At 33.3% G+C, this 22,878-nt stretch overlaps 2 protein-coding genes across 2 annotated transcripts; one reads left to right on the top strand and one right to left on the bottom strand.

Annotated features, from left to right (window-relative positions):
* Positions 1-596: 596 nt before the first annotated feature.
* LOC139503743 (cyclic GMP-AMP synthase-like receptor) lies at positions 597-3,094 on the bottom strand. Its single transcript, XM_071293587.1, is given in 2 exon segments — positions 597-2,395; positions 2,398-3,094. Coding segments are annotated over 2 exon segments (2,247 nt in total). The 5' UTR covers positions 2,975-3,094; the 3' UTR covers positions 597-725.
* Positions 3,095-4,116: 1,022 nt separating this feature from the next.
* On the top strand, positions 4,117-19,248 carry LOC139503745 (uncharacterized). Its single transcript, XM_071293590.1, has 7 exons — positions 4,117-4,423; positions 13,009-13,129; positions 14,934-15,070; positions 15,690-15,822; positions 16,955-17,094; positions 17,762-17,958; positions 18,895-19,248. Exons 2-7 carry the CDS (start codon positions 13,024-13,026, stop codon positions 19,088-19,090), a joined length of 909 nt encoding a protein of 302 aa, XP_071149691.1. The 5' UTR covers positions 4,117-4,423; positions 13,009-13,023; the 3' UTR covers positions 19,091-19,248.
* The last annotated feature ends 3,630 nt before the right edge of the window (positions 19,249-22,878 follow it).

The following is a 22,878-nucleotide window of genomic DNA, read 5'->3' as shown; positions in this document are numbered from 1 at the left end:
TATTGACTTTGAAACTTTTGCCTAGCTTTCATGTATTAGTTTGTGATGAGGTCGGTTTGTGGGGAACCACTAGTGTTAGGTCAATAATATTTTGTATGCAGTTGTATAGGCATTGGCAAGTCTCATTACCATGGAGATTATTTGACCCCGCACCACCAGTAATGTATAAATGACTTTGAAAGTTTGCTTAGTTTACATGTATTAGTTTGTGTTTAGGTTTGTTTAAAGGGAACTACTTATGATAAACAGTTTTCGGTATGCATTTGTATTCACATGGGCACATCTCATTTCGATGGAGATTGTTTAGTCATGTACCTTCAGTCATGGTTCATTGACTTTGAATATTTGCAAAACTAACATGTTAAAGTATTGCTATTTAATTTCGACATTTGCATTATCAAAATTACAATAAAGCGAAACATATCTCTTTGATAACAGTTTATAAAAAGCATATCCAGATATTCCAGTGTTGAATAAAGGGAATTGATGCTCATTTACAAAGCCATATATTATCGGAACATATATATGTTTTTGGCATTTGTTGCCCATTTATGTATCCAAAACTTTGTTGAATCGGTAGTAAATAATCACATCAAAGATACTAGGATTCAAAATGTGTACGTCGGACAATTGTTTCGTCTTTTAAAGACTCATCAGTTGCGCTCGAACCAAAAAATGTTCAAAAACCATCGAGAACTCAAATTTAAAATGCTAAGGAAGTACTATTAGACGTCTGGCATATCTGCAAATTCTTTGAACAGTGCGAGTGTTTCATGCAAACAGAAAATAATTTCAATCGAAGTAGATTCTCGTGTACGATTTTCCACATAATCTTGGAACCAGTAATTGAGAAACCCCTTCTGTTTGGACGAGAAAGCGTAATATAACATTTGCAGTGCCGATATCACAAGAGAACATAATTTGTCCTTTGCCCAGTCATTTTCTCTAGGATAAGCTGTTTTCATTGCAAGAAAGAGCATCTTTAAATAGTAAGTCTTGAAAAGAGGCAACGACTCTCTGTATTTCAAAATCTTAAAAGTATCTCCGAAAGGGGTTGTCTTTGAAATCAATGTACCTGGCTCAGTTGAATCTATTTCGTTGCTTGATAAAGATGTTTGGCTCTCATTAAAATGTTCTGCTTGAGTGTTTGCATCGAATGTATCTTTACTTACCACACCAGAAGCCTTCTCTCTCAAATATAGAATTTCTATGTCATTTATATTTAAAATGTTGGAACTTTTCGAATAATTATGAAGATATTCAGAGTTTGTAGCCTGCATGGAACTTCCAGGTGCAAAATACCCCGCAGTATAATGTGTATCTCTTGTCAATGGATTGTTGGCATATTTAGAATTTACTATGTCTAGGAAACTTGTACCTTCCGGATAAAGTTCGACCACATTTTTGGTACTCGTTCTATAGTTTGTACATGCCATTGTCTGAACGGAACGAGTCGGAAGTTTTGGTTTGTATTCATTATGTCGGATTTCTTGTTTTTTAGATGGTGTATCCACTATTGTGTTTAACGAAATGTTGATCGACTTGCATACTTCAAATGTTAAGAGGCTAAATTTGTTCTCATTTTCATCAGCATAATGTATTGGTGTCTCCATTTGCTCTTTTGGATAGGCCGTCATATCTTTTACATATATTGTATTTTCTTTTGTCTTGTTATAATCGACTTCGTAATCATTCGCTTCAAAATTTGTGTTTTGGTATATTGACTCAACACAAAATCCTTCCTTAAAATCTACTTCGTGATTTTCTGACTCCTCTGACTTTTCATCTGCGTCATCGTCATGGCAGAACAAGGGCTGAATGGTTAAACCACTTGTAGACATAAGTGTGCTTTGTGGCTCGTAACCTTTCAAGTGTTTGGAGCCACTTTTTTCGATGACATCATCAGACTTTTGAAAGTGAAATTCCTTTAGAATTTTTAGAAGTCTATAAAAGGTCTTTTCTGTACTTTTGTGACTGTATAATGAAAACACAGCTTTTTCAATGGAGGAAAACGAAATTCGCCAGGTATCACTGTATTTATAAGTCCACGACGACTCACCAATTTTTTCTGTAGTATCAAAATCGAATGGAACAACAAATATTTCTTGCTTGTCGCATAATTCTTTCAATGTCTGAAGAAATTCATTTGGATGTAAATGCGTAAGCGTTTCAAGAACTGGTGGAATATACATCTTATTTGGAAATGCGATACCAGGTGCAATATCTATGACAATTTCAATAACATCTGGCGTTGTATTGCAAATGTATGTCAAATTCAGTTTCGCACAAGGCCCATGGTACAATGGTACCCAGTCATCATCGTTTTCATCTCCACTGTTAAATCTGCTAGATGGAATAACGTTTTCGGGTATCTCAATTTCAGATAGAGAGAAAATAAAAGGTCTGAAAAATGCTCTTTAAACATTTTAACACAAATGACTCCATCGGTATCGATAAAATCTTCAAATTCCTTCAATGCTCCCCTGTCCTTAACGGTCAGAAACACAAAACCTCTCTTTTGTTTTGCTTCTCGGGCCTCGAGAACCCCTTCTTTGGATAATGAATCAATTAGTGCCACAAAATCGAACTCATCTATTTCTCCTATTTTTGTATCATCATAAAAACTACCACCCTTGATAAGGGAAGACTTAAATCGTGCATCAATTTCTCCTACCTTTTGAAGGAGAGAAGTTATTAAACATTCTATACTTGTAACAATCTCTGTAGCTTTAGGATCGTCCATAGAAACACATTGTTCAAAATCGAGCGCATTAAAAATGTTGGTCAATTTAACTTCATCGAGTGACAATAGACCGAAGGAAAATTCCTTGAATTTGTTTATGCTATCTTCATCATGAAGGTCTTCGTCCCATATCCTATCTCTAATCTGTGTATGGTCCAAGACGGAAGTGGAATTATTGACGAGCTTCTTATTCGGCAGTGCTATGTCTTTAACCTTCATAAAGGTTTCCATGATATCAATTCCAATCCTTTATATGGAAAGCTTTGTTTCTTTAAATGGCTTCCTTTTTTTTGTAGCATGCACATGCAATGTGTACTGTTAATCAGTTCTATTCGATAATAACCACCGATATTATTATCTGTCACATGACAGTGTTTACGTTACATGTACACGATATTATTTTTTATTACACGTTGATCTGTCACATGACAGTATTTAAATTACACATACATTTTGATATTCGTTGATCTTACCTGCCACAGGTGAATAAATAGAAGATAACATTAATATGTAATACATAAAAATAATTTAAGAAAGCAATTACTGTTTGAAATTGATAAATAAGATTTGAGAGACGGTTACCATATCCTGTAAATGAAATTGAAATATAAAGTTATAACTTAATAACAAGACCATACTTTCGTTTAATGTCTAATATTTTTTTCTTACAAGAATGACTACATTATAACACTTCGATAAGTTTATTTACAAATAGAGCATTTGCATTAATCAAGTATTTGCTGGCGTATCCGTATCGTTTAACACGTATATGAGGAAAGGATAAATAAGTCAAGTTGGTCCCGATGAACATATTTTATAATGCATTTAATTTTAATAGAGATCGGGGTTAAACCATTATTGTAAACACATCTGTTCGATACGTATACGTCGATCCGTGCACGTATCCTGATACGTGAATAATGCAAATGCTCTATTAATAGAGGTCGGTCATTTAAAGACGTATCAACCATATCATATACGTTGACGTATCCGCATCTGCAGATATACCAAAAGACAGTATATGATCCCGAGCTTTATTTTTATGTACTTTCAATAATGAAAATTGACGACTGATCAATGTTAAACATGTTGTACAGCTCTTCTATATAATTCAACCATTCGCGATCTTTTCCCCATGATTTTTGGTATTTGCGTTTCCTTTTGTCAGTTTCATATCCTTTATTTCGATCTTCCTTTTGATTTTCATTTATTTTCATTTTTTGTCCGGCGGTTTAACTCCTTGTGAACGACACTCAAACGAGATATTAATTAACTTGATCAATTGTAATATCCCCAAGTACCGTGATATTGATTTCACAGATAAATTGTTTTGTAAACAAACGGAGATTGCGACGCAATTAGTGATTTTTATCGACAAGTTCTACTGGTCCGACGCACATTCTACTGGTCCCGGACCACCGGACCAGCGCTAATTTCGACCCCTGCGTTTTATTCTTTACGATAACATCATATACAATGTACAGGTATCTTCGATACCTCTGACATGATTCTAATATCGCTTTTGTATGCTTGGTTGACGTCAATACCTGGGGATTTAAAAAGAAATGCATCTTAATTTGTTTACAACCACAACGTGAATATGCAATTTGTACACATCCGCATTTCAGACCTTCAATTATTTTAGAGACCTAAACGGTGATACATTTTGGTATTTCAAAGGTAAGACATTTTTTAGATTTTAAAATAATGTAATAATGAAAGCAGATTTTTTTATTCAAGCATATACTGAATTGTCTGTCCTGTGTTATTGAAAATTTTTCAATTAAATTATATTTTGATATTGAGATTTTGTTAGTTCTTTCGAAAGGTGATGAGTTTATTCGGTACATTTTTAAATGCGTTTTATATTTTGCAATGACTTTTTTTTGGTGACTGTATTTTACAAATTGTGTATTCTTAAGCAAGTTTCCTCTTGTGTTAATACCTCTTGTTTCTTGTAAATTTTGCTAATTATTCTCTATTTTTTATATTTAAAAGCACCCAATTTTTATGTATTCTTTATTTATTAAGGTCTTTCCTTTTTCAAAAGGGAAAGACCTTACTGTATTTCTTCTGTTTATTATTATTAGGTCTTTCCACTTTTCCGTGGAAAGACCTATTGGATTTCTTCTGATTATTATTTTTTTTTCTTTCTCCTAATTTTTTTCCTTCGTTGTTTCGAAAGATGTCGCTTAGATTTTTGGAATATGATATCGAACATTTATACGCTTTTGAAACCAACTCTGCTTAACCGAATACTTTCCCAAATAAGAGTTATCTCCCCGAACACTGTTTTTCTTGTTATCTCTAAGGCTTCACAACCGTATAAGAAACTGACAAATTCATTTTTCCAAATTGCTCGTTATATCCTCCGGATGTTCTGTTTTATATTGACCGAAGACGTATATAGATTCCATATGAGAGTTATCCCCCTTTTATGTTTGATATAAGAATATGCATTTCTTACTGGTAAACCATAAGTGATAGAGACCTAGTGTCTTTTGATTTGAGATCCTTGGTCCAAAAAAATGAAAATAAGTTCAAGGTCAAAGGTCAAGGTCATATTATAAATTTTATTTTGGCTTATTTTTACTTATTTTCAAAAGCCGTATAACTTATCGACAAATTATTTTTACCAAATTGTTAGTTGCGACATGTCGTAACACGTAAATTTTAGCCGAAAGAGTACGTAAACAATTGATGCCAGTTTTGCCCCCTTTTATATCTTATATTAGTTGTAAGGTTATACAACTCATTAACAATATATAGTAGAGTGCTAGAGACTTTTGATTTGAGGTCCTTGGTTGATGACCTCGAAATTGAGCTCAAGGTCATAGGTAAATGTTACGTTCTAGATTTTGACCTTTGCTTATACCTCATATGTATACATGATCAAGACATGGGACTTTTTAAATTAGGTTGCAAGCAATGTGATCTAGAAAAAGACAACAGGAAGTGACCTTTTGTAAACCGGAAGTAGCTATATTTTGTACTTAATTAATGAACAAATATATAGAACCATATATTTTTGGAATCAATGTCAAGTAAACAATAAAAAATTACCGGAAGTAACATATTTTAAACCGGAAGTAAAAAATGATCTCCCTTATTTATATCTTTTTGTATAGAAACCATATATTTCTGTAATAAGCGTTCAATAAGCAGTCATTTGACGCTAAAATTGACATTGAAAACCTAATTTTAATATTTTCATATAAAAAAGGTCTTAACTGGTGGAAAGACCATCAATGGTTCTCTGAACAATTGGTTTTTAATTATTATTATTATTATTATTATTAGTGGAAAGACCTTTTGTTTTTCTTCTGATTATTTGTTTTTGTTTTTGTTTTTTTTTCTTCTGCCGTCTGAGATGCTTTTTTGTCTTACAACATATCAAATGAATTTTTGGCCAATGATGTTGTACAGTAATGGGGGTTTCAAAACTCACCCTGTGGGACCGAACACTTATTCTTATAGGAGTTATCTCCCCGCGTCCCCTTTTTCTTGTTATCGCTATATCTCTAAAACCGTAAAAGATTTTAGCAAACTGTTTTCACCAAATTGTTCGTCTACTCTTAAGAATGATATGGTTAATTTTGACTTGAGTGATCGGAAGACATCTTATAGGAGTTATATGTTGAATAAATTCATACGTAATAAGTCGTAGAGACCTACAGTCTTTTGATATGAAGTCCTTGGTCCATTTGAAGGAAATTGAGGTCAAGGTCAAAGGTCAAGATCATGTTATAAATTTTGAATTTTGCTTGTTATCGTTATTCCAAAGAAACTGTGACAGTAAATGATATGATGTGTTTGCCAAATAACTGTTTACAAAAAGGCGCAACTTCAACCTATTTCAGTCGAAGAGTTTTGGTTAACCCTTATAGGAGTTTCCTCCCCTTTTGTACTTTAAATCAGTATTTCTCCACAACCATACAAGTGATTGACCTCCGGCCTTCCTATTTGATATCACTGACTATGACCTTGAAACTGAGGTCAAGGTCAAAGGTCAAGGTCATGTTATAATTTTTTTTTAATTTTGCTTGTTATCGTTATTCAAAATAAACTGTTAAAGTTAATGATATGATGTGTTTGCCAAATTACTGTTTAGAATAAGGCGCAACTTCAACCTATTTCAGTCGAAGTGTTTTGGTTAACCCTTATACGAGTATTCTTCCCTTATGTATTTGAAATCATTATTTCTCCACAACCATACAAGTGATTGACCTCGGGCCTTCCGATTTGAGTTCATTGACCTATGACCTTGAAATGTAGGTCAAGGTCGAAGGTCAAGGTCATGTAATAAATTTTGAATTTTGCTTGTTATCGTTATTCAAAAGAAACTTTTACAGTTAATGATATGACGTGTTTGCCAAATTTCTGTTTACAATAAGGCGCAACTTCAACCTATTTCAGTCGAAGTGTTTTAGTTAACCCTTATACGAGTTTTCTCCCCTTATGTATTTGAAATCAGTATTTCTCCACAACCATATAAATGATTGACCTGGGGTATTTAGATTTTAGATCACTGACCTATGAACTCAAAATTGAGGTCAAGGTCAAAGGTCAATTTGACGTTCTAGATTTTGACCTTTGCTTAAAATTCTTTCTGGTTCATTATATAAAACAATTAAGTCTTCGACATGAACCTATTAATCTTTTTTTTATCAGTTTGATTTACCACATTACATCAACACGGAGTAAAATTTTCTCACAAAAAGTTTTTTAAATTTCATTTTTATTATCGAGGTGAAAAGACCTTCAATTGTTCTCTGAAGAATTGGTTTTTAATTATTATTATTATTCTTTTTCCGCCAAACTTTGACGAAGTTAGCAGCCTTAAACGTAATACCTGTCGCTTTCATGTTCACACTTTGTATCAGTGTCATGAATACCTATCCGGAACTCACCCTGTGAGTCGAAATATTTTGTCGGTTTGGAGTAATCCCTATGAAACCATCAAAACCTTGTTATCGTTCCAACACCGTAACCGTAATAGGTAGAAAAAAACGAAGGGTGAAATTTGTTCAAGACCAGACCCTGGTTCTTCATTACATTTGGATCGAAAAGATTCAACGACTCATTGGTAGGGTTATGCCCCTATTAAATTAACCGGTGTCGGTTGGCCACCAAAACTCAGAAACCGTAAGTCGTAAACACCTAGGATCTTCACCATTCATCATCAATTCATGTGACTTTGAAAAATACCTCAAGGTCAAATTTCTGTGTTGACCTTGATCTTTGACCTAACACCTTGTTCTGGGATAATCTCAGCAATCTCAGATACTTTCAGAAGTGTTGCATTGGATAATGGAAAATGGTGGGGTCATTAATTCGCAACTTTGTTACATTTTGACCGAAGAGATTTGACCTTTCTGTAAGGGGCATAACTCTTGTTTTAGGTTTCTGAAAAGGCAAAACCATCTTTTACTATATGACATAAGGTTCTAGACCCATGGGGTCTTCAGCAATGACATAGGGGACTAATGACCTTGACAAAGGTCAAAAGGTGAAAAGTCAAGGTAAAGTCCCATATAGCGAATTATGTGTTTTTGACCTTATTTAAAGGATTTTCAGTGTGTTTTAAAGCTTTTTAAGGTTGATCTTGACCTTTGACCTTACAACTTTTCAGGCGATATCTAAAAAACGATTGTACTTACAGAAAGAGTAAATAGTGGAAAATGTTAAGGTGCAGAGGCACAATTTTTTTACATTTTGAACGAAGAGATTTGACATATTTTTAAGGGGCATTACCCCTGTAAATGGTTCCGAAAAGGTAAAATAAGCTTTAAATCTTAAACCAAAGGTCCTAGACCCATGGGGCCTTTTGTAATGATATTGTGGACTGATGATCTTCACAAATGTCAAGGTCATCTAAAAAGCGAATTTTTTGATTTTTATATTTTAAAGTTTTTTGTGTGTAAGAACTTTTCAATACATTCTACGTCTATTGGAACATGTATTTTACATTACAAAAGGAAAGACCTCTCAAATGTTCAAGAACAATTGACATTTTAATTATTATTATTAAGGTCTTTCCTTTTCAAAAGGGAAAGACCTTACTGTATTTCTTCTGTTTATTATTATTATTCTTCCGCCAAACTTTGACGAAGTTAGCAGCCTAAACCGTAAGACGTGTCGCTTTCATGTTCACACTTTGTATCAGTGTCATGAATACCTATCCGGAACTCATCCTGTGAGTCGAGATATTTTGTCGGTTCGGAGTAATCCCTCCGAAACCCAAAAACCTTGTTATCGTTCCAACACCGTAACCGTAATAGGTAGAAAAAAAAACGAAGGGTGAAATTTGTTCAGGACCAGACCTTGGTTCTTCGTTACATTTGGATCGAAAAGATTCAACGACTCATTATTAGAGTTATGCCCCTATTAAAATTAACCGGTGTCGGTTGGCTACCAAAACTCAGAAACCGTAAGTCGTAGACACCTTGGATCTTCACCATTCATCATCAATTCATGTGACTTTGAAAAATACCTCAAGGTCAAATGTGTATGTTGACCTTGATCTTTGACCTAACACCTTGTTATGAGATAATCTCAGCAACCTTAATACTTTCAGAAGTGTTGTATAGTGGAAAATGTTTGGGTCATTAATGCGCAACTTTGTTACATTTGACCGAAGAGATTTGACCTTTCTGTAAGGGACATAACTCTTGTTTTAGGTTTCTGAAAAGGCAAAATCAGCTTTTACTATATGACCAAAGGTCCTAGACCCATGGGGTTTTCAGCAATGCCATTGGGGACTAATGACCTTGACAAAGGTCAAAAGGTCAAGGTCATGTCCCACATAGCGAATTATGTGTTTTTGACCTTATTTAAAGGATTATCAGTGTGTTTTAAAGCTTTTTAAGTTTGACCTTTGACCTGACAACTTTTTTGTCGATATCTCAAAAACGATTGTACTTACAGAAATAGTAAATAGTGAAGAACGTTGAGGTGGATGAGGCGCAACTTTTTTTACATTTGACCGAAGAGATTTGACCTTTCTGTAAGGGGCATTACACTTGTTTTAGGTTTCTGAAAAGACAATACCAGCTTTTACGCTTTTACTATATAACCAAAGGTCCTAGACCCATGGGATCTTCAGCAATGACATTGGGAACTAATGACCTTGACAAAAATCACAAGGTCAAGGTCATATCCCAGATATCAAATTATTTGTTTTTGACCTTATTTAAAGGATTTTCAGTGTGTTTTAAAGCTTTTAAAGTTTGACCTTTGACCTGACATCTTTTTTGTCGATATCTCAAAAACGATTGTACTTACAGAAATAGTAAATAGTGAAAAACGTTGAGGTGGATGAGGCGCAACTTTTTTACATTTGACCGAAGAGATTTGACATTTCTGTAAGGGGCATTACCCCGGTTTTAGGTTTCTGAAAAGACATTACCAGCTTTTACGCTTTTACTATATAACCAAAGGTCCTAGACCCATGGGATCTTCAGCAATGACATTGGGGACTAATGACCTTGACAAAAATCACAAGGTCAAGGTCATATCCCAGATATCAAATTATTTGTTTTGACCTTATTTAAAGGATTTTCAGTGTGTTTTAAAGCTTTAAAAGTTTGACCTTTGACCTGACATCTTTTTTGTCGATATCTCAAAAACGATTGTACTTACAGAAATAGTAAATAGTGAAAAACGTTGAGGTGGATGAGGCGCAACTTTTTTACATTTGACCGAAGAGATTTGACATTTCTGTAAGGGGCATTACCCCAGTTTTAGGTTTCTGAAAAGACAATACCAGGTTTTACGCTTTTACTATATAAATAAAGGTCCTAGACCCCTTGAGATTTTCAGCAATGACATTGGGGACTAATGACCTTGACAAAAATCACAAGGTCAAGGTCATATCCCAGATATCAAATTATTTGTTTTTGACCTTATTTAAAGGATTTTTAGTGTGTTTTTAAGCTTTTTAAGGTTGACTTTTGACCTTAAAACTTTTTCCTGGATAACTCAAAAACGATTATCGTTCTTATATTGTACTGTTATACCACTGTCCCAGGTTAGGGGGAGGGTTGGGATCCCGCTAACATGTTTAACCCCGCCACATTATTTATGTATGTGCCTGTCCCAAGTCAGGAGCCTGTAATACAGTGGTTGTCGTTTGTATATGTGTTACATATTTGATTTTCGTTCATTTTTTTTTTTTTTTTTTTTTTTTTTTTTTTATATATAAATAAGGGCGTTAGTTTTCTCGTTTGATTTGTTTTACATTGTCTTATCGGGGCCTTTTATAGCTGACTATGCGGTATGGGCTTTGCTCATTGTTGAAGGCCGTACGGTGACCTATAGTTGTTAATGTCTGTGTCATTTTGGTCTTTTGTGGATAGTTGTCTCATTGGCAATCATGCCATATCTTCTTTTTATACTTACAGAAATGGTAAATAGTGAAAATTGTTTGGGTCATAAAGGCACACTTTTTTTTCATATTTTGACCAAAGAGATTTGACCTATCCGTAAGGGGCATAACCCCTGTTATCTGTTTCTGAAAAAAACAACATTACCTTTAACTCTCGAAACAAAGGTCCTATACCCATGGGGTCTTTTGTAATGACATTGTGGACTGATGATCTTCATCATCAAGGTCATCTAAAAAGCGAATTTGTTGATTTTTATATTTTAAGTTTTTTGTGTGTAAGAACTTTTCAATACATTCTACGTCTATTGGAACATGTATTTTACATTACAAAAAGAAAGACCTCTCAATTGTTCAAGAACAATTGACATTTTAATTTTTTCTATTTTTATTCTGCTCATTTTGTTCATTATTCTGTAAATGTGGAGAATAAAGATAAAAAAAGAGAATACTGAAATAAAGACCCTTTCAAGACAGCAATTCCGTACCACATAGTCAGCTATAAAAGGCCCGAAATGACTTACTGTGGATTCATTTATTTTCGTGGGTACCAATTTTCGTGGAGGAAAACTTCATTTTCGTGGATATGTAATTTCGTGGTTTTGGCAAAGTCTGCGTATATTCGTTTAGGAAATTTGTAATTGGTTGAAATTTTAAATTCGTGGTTCCCGTGAACCCACGAAATCCACGAAAATTGGTATACATCGAATAATAATGATTTCACGATATGTAAAACAATTCAAACGAGACAACGAACTGTTGGATCATTTTTTATATTTTTTTAAGTTCTTTAAGATGATTAAACAATCAATCATTTGTGTCAAATGCTCTTGTGTTTTTTGTGTCTGAGTTTCCACTAACAATACATGACATATATCCATGAACAATTGCAATTCTATTCGGAGTATTTGATTGATCATTAGGAAACACGTTTTTGCAAAAATGCCAGTATGACTATATCAACTATGACCTTGACCCTAGATAAACTGACATATGTTATGACTGTAGGTTGCCTTTGCAGGTACTTTTAGGAGTATGTTTTGACTAACTGAGAATATATTAAAAGAAAAATTTAAATTAAAAAAACGTCACGCTTTCAAAACAAAATATCAAAAAGCATAAGTTAAACTCTAAAACTATCACCAGCACATACGTCAGCACTTCTATGTTGATATGTATCATCATAAACTATTTATGAAACAAATTTGAATTTTTCGAAATTCTAAGGCTTTTATACCCGAAAAATGATAAGCGTGAAACGTGCGAAATTTTGGTTCCTTATTGCTTTTTCACTTCGTACTTTATTTGGCATTTTTAATCATTTCTTTATTTGATCGTCAATAATAAGTCTTTTGAAGACGAGACGCGTGTCTTACGTTCACCATCTTGGAATCAATGATGAGTTTATTTAATATGTGGCAAGAAAATTTACTAACGCGTGTATGATCTTTTCCCTCTACAATGTATATTGTACATTTAACCAATCATTGATTATTGCTAAGCAACTTGAACATTTCACATCACTATACAAAATGTTTATTTGATCAATGTTACATGCATCGGTAAATAGAAGATTTTTGTTATAATTGTTACATCTGAGAGGAGAGTGCAATAGTGTCCAGTCAAAACATTTCCCCAGTTTATAAGATTGTTGATTAAGTTGAATCATTTTAGGCAAAAACAAAAATGATTCATGCGGGTCCGCTATTATGTCGAAAAATATAGGATCGACTGGTACACGTATGCGTATATTTTTTTTTAAAATGTTTCTAACGGATGTCAACAGGAGCAATAGTGAACTTATTAGTACTTGCTCACTAAATAATATTGTCTCCATCATGTCTTTTCCGGATGTTTTTGGATGTTATATTCTCATTTACAGAAAACATAAAACAAGATGAGTAGCTGTAAGTGTGTTGTTATCACCGTCATTGTTCTGATTGTTATTATCACGGTGATAGCAGTAGTAGCTACTTCACTGAAGAAACTGGATTCAGATGAAAGTACGTGGAAAAATATCGTTAAGATACCATATAGCGGATTATTTTCGCGGTTGTAAAATTTCGCGATTTTAATAGAAAAGGGCATACAAACTATTTTGGCGGTTATTATTTTGGGGAATTTAAAACTGTTATCAATATCGTTACATGTTCACTTTTAAATTGTCAGAATCTATTATGGCGATTTGTTCTATCCGCGAAAATCAGCGTAAATGTACTCCCCGCGAAAATAACCCGCTATACGGTAGCTAGCTTGGTTTTTTAAATGTTCGACAATAGATTACTGTCAAACTTCTGTAAAAGAGTTTGGGATTGTTGTGCTTTCAAATTTGAATATAAGCAACGCTGTTCACGATCCTTATTTTTTATGGGTATTGAATAAATTCAAATTTACAAAATTGCAGTTATTTTTAGATTGGTTCCATAGGGGGAAGTTAACATATTGACTTTTAGACGACTCATATAAAATAATATACAAATCACTATGTTTACCAATTTCATCTTTTAGTACAAAGAATTAAAAAAAAGATCAATAAAACAAGAAGCATGAGTAGGTCAATTTTGCCGAAATCATAATTCAATTCAAAATAGTTATTAGATTGACTGTTGGTGTTTAAGTCCACATTCGACCTTCTTTGCTTTATCCTGATTTTCGGTATGAAAACAGAAATTTAGGTCAACTAAGATCGGGATCGAACCACACCTGTCACAAGCAGGGATTGCCTCAGTGGCAACAGCCTACTAGTAGCTTTGAATGAACTACTTAGACCACACGGCCACGTTGTTTACAATAGGTGAAATTGATCTTGGAATTCAATTTTCACAATATTATCTATTGAAGATGAAGAGAAATTGTTGAAAGCAAAAACTATGACCAACAATATCTACAATTGATAAAACATGCTTGCCATCAGAAGTCGACTTCTTCTAGGAGTGAATGCCTTTCAAGGACATATATTTTTTTTATTCGAGCGTCACTGATTGATGAGTCTTTTGTACACGGAACGCCCGTCTGGCGTATATATAAATGTTAATCCTGGTATCTATGATGAGTTTATTTTCTACCAAACTGTAGTTTGTAGAAACTTCTATTAAAGATACTGTTTAAATTAACACAATCAATAAAACTAGATAAAAAAAATCAAATTGATACAATCAAAAGACGTGTACGAGTTATTGTCCTTGCAAAACGATTTCTACCCACTTTCTCCCAAAAAGAATTGAAGACAAAGAGAAACAAAACTTAAAATGAAATCATCAAAAATGGATCTACAAGAAAGTCAATATGGTCAAATTGACGATTAAGTTTATGAAAGATGTTGCCATTGAATGAAAATTTACCGAGTTTTACTTCTTTCTCGGAAACTATGAGAATTTGGCAAAAACTGTAAAAAGTTAAACTAATCAGTAAAATCAGACATACAAACACGTAAAAATACTAAAATTGTCAGTCGACTGCATATTGAGGCTTAATGATTTGGACTATTGTTTGCGTTTTACCTACTGTACAAAAAATGTTTTTGATGAAATGGACAAAATATCTGCTTACAACATGTACAAGTAAATGATAAATCTTCATTAAACTCCTCATGCAAACATTAGCATCACATTGTTTCTTATCGACACAAACAGTCTTATGTATATATATATATTGCAATGTTTCAATTTCATGCAAATTCCAAGGTGATCACTACTGTTCCTCGGAGCTTCTACCTGTCTTTTTTAATGAAAGCAAAAACAAAGTCATAAGAAAGGTAGTCAAAGATAATAAAATATAATATAAATAATTTGATTTTTTCATTCACAGTTGGGATAAAGTATGATACGATTAGGAAAATTTTGGGAAATACCACAGAAAGAGAAGGTTTATACACCGGACTTCCTGGATTCAAATTCATCATATTTCCAAGTGTATACACATCACTTACATTTAACCATCTAGAAGTAAATATATTACTGAAGATATTAATGTAAATTCATTGGGTTGTAAAAGCGTTGACCAAATACATTTTGTATAAAGCGCGGAGGCAATTGAAAGTAATACCAGTCAGAACATATTAATCTAACATTTACTAGAAGTCATATATGTATATAAAAAAAAGAAACATACTATTTATATATCAATGCAAATGATGAATGTGAAAATCAGATATTAGAACAATAATGAACATAATCCAGCAGTATTCAGAAAATTATTTGTTTTACCATTTTTATCGAAACTTGCTTCCAATTCGTTTCAATGACAAGTTCGTAAATTCATTCATAAACCAGCCAAGCGCAACCTGTTACACTGAATGCAAGACTTTGGAAGAAAGAGTTTTTTCTGAACACTTTTTATTTAATTTAGCTTTGCTCTATTCATTAATACTATCTAGTTCTGTTTTCTATATATCATATGGGAACCCATCTTCGTTAGCAAATGGTTACGATCCACTCCCGCTCTCTTCAGAGAGCGGGAGTGGATCGTAACCCTTGGCTAGCGAAGATGATGTGAACCAGACCCTTTGTAGTATCTAGGGTGATATAATTATTACTGTTTCATTTTTACTGTAATCTGTTTCAGAGTTTAAACAAAGATGGAGTTCAAATTGTCCTAGACATAACCTATCAGTACAAAGTCAGATCGGACAAACTAAGGGAGGTCATTCTTGAATTCAGGGACAAAGATGGTTACACGAAGATTCTCAAATATGAAGGTATCATGTGCCAATTCGCCTATTCAGAATCTAAAGCATTCTGGGTAATAATTTGAAAAAACATGATAAACAATGGAAATTCAACTAAGGACGTAACATTATTTCAATTTTGGTGTACGAACAATGAGATTACCCATAGTCCTCTAGATTCTGAAAGACGAGTTATTAGAACATTTTACCCAATCTCATTTTCATATAAATGAAGTTTTTTTTATAACGATATTATTTCTTTTTTGTCTTTAGACATATCATGCATAATAGATAAAAAAAAAGCTACTGTTGGTATTTCTCTGTATTTGTAATTATTTTTCATTTCGAAACTCCATTTTTGATTAAGTCATGACGATTGGTTGCAATGGATTAACCTCATCTGAACTATAAATGCAAAAAAAGCAGATGGTCATCACAGCCTTTTTTCTATTACATTTAAAATACTACATAAAGGACGTTTTTAATCTTATGGTAACTACAACTATATATCAACGAATATAAGCAGTAAATATGGGCGATTTTTGTAACTTAATGGACAGATGTAGTTTCAATGGTATTAAGTAAAAAAATCCGTTTAATGTTCAGTAGTTACAATGTTGACCTTACAGTGAGGTGTGCGCTTGCTTCATCCTAAAGGCTTAATTTCAAATTTGTGATGACGAACTGCTTTAAAATTACTTTTCCTAATTTTGGCCAATTGTCCAGGGAATTAATAGATATTATGGACTTTGTGTCATAATTTGTTGCACAATAGTTCCATTCTATTCCATAACACAATGCTTAAACTCTGAGGCTTAACTAGTTTTCCGGGTAGAAAAACCTTCTCTTGAAGCCAACCAAAATAACATTTAATTTCTGAAATGATCAATTGTTCTAAAAGAGGGGTGAAAAATACCAGAGGGACTCATAGATCGATAATAATCTGACAACGCCATGGCTAAAAAATGAAAATAAAAGACAAACAGACAAATACTAGTACACATGACGCACCATTGAAAACTAAAGACTAAGCAACACGAACCCAACTAAAATCTAGGGGTCATCTCAGGTGCTCCCGAAGGTAGGGCAGATCCTGCTCAACATGTGGTTTCCATCATACTTCAAAATGTAACAACCTTTATCGATACATATATTTTTAAAGGGGAATCTGCTATACACGAGACATGTAGCCATTTTAACACATCTCAGTTCCAAGCAGAGCGTGCCAATTTTCAGGAAAAGGTCAAGGAGAACATTATGGTCAGATATAAAAAGCTGAACGCAGAAATGACAGATTTACAAGTTAGTAGACTTTGTGTACAATTTGAATTAAATACATTAATAAAAGGAGATCATCATGGATGATAAAGAGCGCACAAGTTTAAAAGTTAAATATAGACTGGATCACCCTTAATGACTGGCAAGGATACATACCATTTATTTGGATTTGGCAGCAGTCACATACAATACACACGTAAAAATGTAAAAAAAAACACTCACACTTCTGTTCAATTCATCATTGCAAAACGTAAAATCACAAAAATCTATAGAAGTAATATTACAAAGCAATTAAAACCAAGGAAATGCGAACGACCCTGATTGCATAAAAATCAAAAGAACAACTATACCGAACTCCGAGTAATATTCAAAACGGAAACTCCCTAATCAAATGGCAAAATCAAATGACAAAACACATCAAACGAATGGACAACAACTGTCATATTCCTGACTCTTTTATTTGACATCTCAATAATACCAATGCAAATATACGGGAAAAATCCTATTCAGCCTTTTCCCGCCATATTTCAAAAATCAAATATCTCAAAAAGGAGTCCAAGGACTTTTTAATAATTTAAGCTTATTTTGATTCCAAATCAATGCTCTTCCTGCTTATTATATCAATTCTAAATTCTTGATATATTTAATTTCATCTAAAAGGTACACACTTAACTATGTTATGTTTTTTAAGGTGAACAACATTGCACGACCTATAGAATACGAAAGTGCCATAAGGAGTAAAGAAAGGGCAAGGGAAGACATACGGGTAGCAAATAACGAACGTCCAAGACTTTTGACAGAGGCTGAGACACAGATACGTGAAGCTGAAACACAGGCCAAAATAATCATTGACAAGGCAGATTCTGCTGCCCGTATTTCAGCTAACAGGTATTGGAGTAACTATTTAGTTCTGGAAAGCAAAACCCCCCTTGATTTAGATTGATTCCTTCCGTAGATAATATTTTGTAGAAGGAATATTGTAGTTTCCACCTTTTGCTATGAACAGCCTTGAACATTAAATTATAAACTCATATTTTGTGAAGAAAAAAATATAAAACTGTTCTTAGTATTGTGTCAGTAATCGAATGTTATTTGCATGTAATCTGATGAAACAAAATCAGAAACCATTTCAAGTTGACCACTATGACCATTTTACCCCATGACCGACGGAAGGACAATAACCTTATTTTTAATTTCTTTTAGCATACCTCGTTGGATGCAATAGTCAAATTTGTAAAAAGAAAATTAGTTATTGAACTAACTAGATATATACATATTTATTTATCTAATGCACATTTGACGAATTTGTAAAAGATAAGATAAATTAAATTCTTATTCGTAAACTCAAACGAACATACGATATATACAAATAACCGCAAACTCTCACAAGGGTGACGCAACTTGCAGAGACCAGCGCACATTTTATTATAGATAATTGATAAAAATTAAATATTATTCATTTTGCAAATTGCTACTGTACACTTTGACTGCAATGGCTCGAATGACTTTTAACCACATGAGTTCACTCCTGCATAATCTTAATATGCCAATCGAATCGACCTTACTACAATTAACAAAACACGTGTCGTCTATATAAAAAAAAACTTTTTCACATGTTCGAATTTTACACAACTTTGATAAATATATGAACATTATATTGAAAATGATCGAAACAACCAACAGTGCACACAATTGTATTAAAAACCAATAGAAATAAATAATAAAGGTCAACAATAAATCAGTGCTATTAGGCAACCTAACCAATCACATAAGATAAAGCGAATTATTTATTGATGCTAATTAGATTCTTTTATTATATTTTAGAGCTTTGACAGAATCACAAGCCATTATTGCCCAGTATGAAAAAGAGGCTGAAGCGTACAAGAAGATTGTAGAAGCTTCAGGACTTGGATTCACTATTGATGGTTTCATCTCCTATGTTGGTGTACGAGTAATCGGTGATGCAAAGAATCCTGTCTACGTAGGCTTGGACAGCCCAGCAAAGACCGTTTATCCTTAAAACAAATTCAACATTGTCTCCCTTTGTATGCATCCGGGTACTTTTAAAAGTTGTCTTTATCTGAAGTGATTTGAACATTATAATGTTAAGCTTTACACATGTGCAATATGCATGCTATGTTGAATAAAGAATCGATGATGATGATGTTTAAAATTCAATCATTCTACTTTACATACAACTTGTATAAGTATGATCTGACATTATACACATATCTCAGCATACAATAATATATCTAAATATGCGAAACGTAAATTAATGATGACGATTATTTAGAAGATAACCTTTTCGTTAATTTGACTTCTTTTTACATAATATATAATTTCTTCTGATAAATTTTAGTATATCCCTATAAAAATTGACATTCACTGTAAGTTTGGTATCAATTCTGAGAGAATGAGGACACATTGAAATTTGAAGCGCCTGCCATAGAAGTGACAAGTTTAGCTAGCTATAAAACCAGTTTCAATCCACCTTTTTCTACATAAGAAATTGTCTGACCAAGTAACGACTATGACGTTGTTATTCATTTGTTTGAAGTTTTCCAGCTTTGATTATGCAATTTGAGAAGGGACTTCCCTTTTTGAAATTTTCTCGGAGTTAAGTAAAGGCAACAGTAGTATATCGCTATTCGAAATTCATAAATCGATAGAGAAAAAACAAATCCTGGTTACAAACTAAATCTGAGGGAAACGCATCATATATAAGAGAACTACGACACAACAGAAACACAATATTAAAATGTAACACACACAGAAAAGAATGGCCATTTTCCTGACTTGGCACAGGGCATTTTAAGAAAAAAATGGTGGGTTGAACCTCTTTTTGTGGCATGCCAAACCTCCCGCTTTAATGACAGTGTTAATTTTAACATAAAATTGACAACATCACATAGGAGGACTACAATACAAATAAATTGGAGAAAATAAAGGACAGAGAAACAAACGAATACTAGCCAACAAAAGGTACCAGGTGGTTAATTATAATTTAATATATTATGTCAGATTACCTTAGCCGTATTTGGCACAACTTTTTGAAATTTTGGGTCCTCAATGCTCTTCAACTTTGTATTTGTTTGGCTTTTTGACTATTTTGATCTGAGCGTCACTGATGAGTCTTATGTAGACGAAACGCGCGTCTGGCATATAAAATTATAATCCTGGTACTTTTGATAACTATTAATACGCCAGACGTACGTTCCGTCAAAACAATACTAACTAGTGACGCTCAGATGAAAATGGTGTGAAAGCCAAAACATGTACAAAGTCGAAAAGCACCGAGGACCAAAAGTTCCAAAAAATTGCGACCAATACGGCCAGGGCTATCCGTCTGGGACAAGAACACCCTTAATATTTATAATTATTCATACTTTAGCAAACAGTAAATTCTTTGGGATTCTACTTTTTAGAAGAGAGGTTTTTCGTTATTACGATTTTTGTTCAGTGTACAGCACATGATACATTAAGGGTACCTCTATAAAATGATGACATCACAATGTAAATTAGGTAACAATTCTGAAAAAATAACGCAATTGTAGATATGAATAAAAGATTGTTATTTTTTTTTATATAAGTCTTTAACTAATATTATACTTGAAAGCTTCATTTTGTAGTCCATATATACCCTTTTTATCCTAACAACACAAAGGAACCCATAGTTATTAAAAGTGAATTATGCGTAATTGCACTCCTCTTTCACAGTTCAGGCTGAAAAATAAGCGTCTTAAGTTGTGCAAGTTATCTCCCCTAATCCTAGACATAAAAATAGGCACTCGGCAAGTCTCCGGTAAATCCGCTGCCGAGTTAAAGTATAAATTTTCTGCCGAGTTGTGACGAATGAAAAGTAAACAGACAACCGAGAAAAATTATTTCGCGTGGTTTAACTTGAGTTCAAACAAATTTGCTCGTGTTCATGTTTACTAGCTGCTGAAACCCTTACAACATAAAAAACTAGATTTCACCACCGTTACATTTTTGATTTGATTTTGATTTTCTGTGTTTTAAACATTCTCTTGAGCTTTTTTTTGGCGGCCAGTTTGTATTGATTGGGGAAGTCGGGTGCCCTGAAAAAGACCAACAAACCTTCGATAGGAAAACCGACAACCTGATCAATTAAGATTCATCTGAAGAAATTTAAAATATGGTCGTATTTACACCACATCATCTACTTTGAGTATAGACAAAGTGATGCATACGGGAATTTTCAGGCAAGACAGGAGCTAGATAAAAGTTATTACTCGCTTAAAAGAGGGACGAAAGATACCAAATGGACAGTCAAACTCCTAAATCGAAAATAAACTGACAACGCCATGGCTAAAACATGAAAAAGACAAACAGACAAACAATAGACACATGACACAACAAAGAAAACTAAAGAATAAACAACACGAACCCCACCAACAACTAGGAGTGATTTCAGGTGCTTCGGAAGGGTAAGCAGATCCTGTTCCACATGTGGCACCCGTAACAAGTCCATGTTTCAGAAAATTTGAAAATGTATCTGGATTTTGATGTGCATTTTTCCAACAGCAGAGAGCAAAATAATGAAACACTTGAGTGTCATTTGATATGGTCCATTCAGTTTCATAATTTAAATTACAGATTTTTTGTCTGTCTCAAAGCTGCCAGTCAAATTAAAAATAGATGACCTGCGTCTGTTTTAAAATGTGACCGTGTTGCTCTGTTTAACTTCATCATTCCTATTGTGCGTATATGTGTCTAAAAAGGGGATCTTTTTTTTTCGTTTGAGACAAATAAGTAGTTTCAATCTTGATTTAAAAACTTTTATTATTATTTCTTTTACGACAGCCAAAAACTCAAAATTGAGTGATGTATTTCATAGTTTTATATCAAAACCTAATATTTGTTATACTTCCCTTCTGATTTTCTTTTTGAGAAATCATAGAAAAAGGTGTTTAGATCTGAATTCTGCATGTTTGTGTGATATCCATGTCATAAAACCAATGATTTCTATAAAAAATCATTGATGTAACCCTTTATAAACATATACACACAGTTTTCTATTCTTCCCAGAGTAACAAGCTTCTTTGAATCTTTCCGATTTGTTTGAATACTGCATTAATTCACTTCATAATTCTGACGAAAAAAAAATATTGGTTCTATAAATTTTAATAAAAATGAAGACTTTGATTTGATCGAACGACAATCTTTTTAAATATTAGTGGCACGGTCAGTCAATTAATGAGTTGCACTGCTGATTAGAGGTAAGCTATACTTTTTCATATGCCAATCGAGTGTATATTACTTATTGTAATGTAATTAGTTTGTAACGATAACTTTCATTGGACGTTGTCAAAATTTTTTAGGGATTAGATTCCACATTTTACCAGTCCGTAACTAAGAAAGCCACCATTTTGAATTCTGATTTTGATTTTTGGTTTGTAATTTCTAAGAAAATAAACAAGATAGTCAAAATTTGGGCCTCAAAATCTTTTTTTTGTCTTCATTGAAACCATTCTGAAGTGTACGAAAAGTAAAAATACGTTTAGTATTCATGTTTGACATCCAGAGTATACATATGACGTCACATTGTTTAGATGCTTAAGACGATGCAACATTTTCGCCGACTTTTTCTTTTATGCCATTTTGAAGCCATATATATTTGATATTTATTAAATGACATTTATTTTAATATTTGGTATTATAATGGAGATAACCGTATTGTATTTTAAGCTTGGCCTTCGTAAAACTCGATTTAACTGTCGCAAATATCCGTTTATCTATCTCCGCTCCGCGTCGCTAGGTGAACTCAATTTGCGTCAGTAAAATCTA

This window comes from Mytilus edulis, chromosome 14 (genome assembly GCF_963676685.1).
Source record: "Mytilus edulis chromosome 14, xbMytEdul2.2, whole genome shotgun sequence".
Classification (NCBI taxonomy): Eukaryota; Metazoa; Mollusca; class Bivalvia; order Mytilida; family Mytilidae; genus Mytilus; species Mytilus edulis.
Note: the sequence above shows the minus strand (reverse complement) of the source record. Positions and strands in the feature narration are given on the sequence as shown.

Bases quoted from the DNA above. Each gene is read 5' to 3' on its own strand.
- LOC139503745 (XM_071293590.1), top strand. From the start codon at position 13,024: ATGAGTAGCTGTAAGTGTGTTGTTATCACCGTCATTGTTCTGATTGTT. The intron at 15,823-16,954 runs GTATCATGTGCC...ATATTTTTAAAG, and splicing joins GAAGATTCTCAAATATGAAG to GGGAATCTGCTATACACGAG. The intron at 17,095-17,761 runs GTTAGTAGACTT...ATGTTTTTTAAG, and splicing joins CAGAAATGACAGATTTACAA to GTGAACAACATTGCACGACC.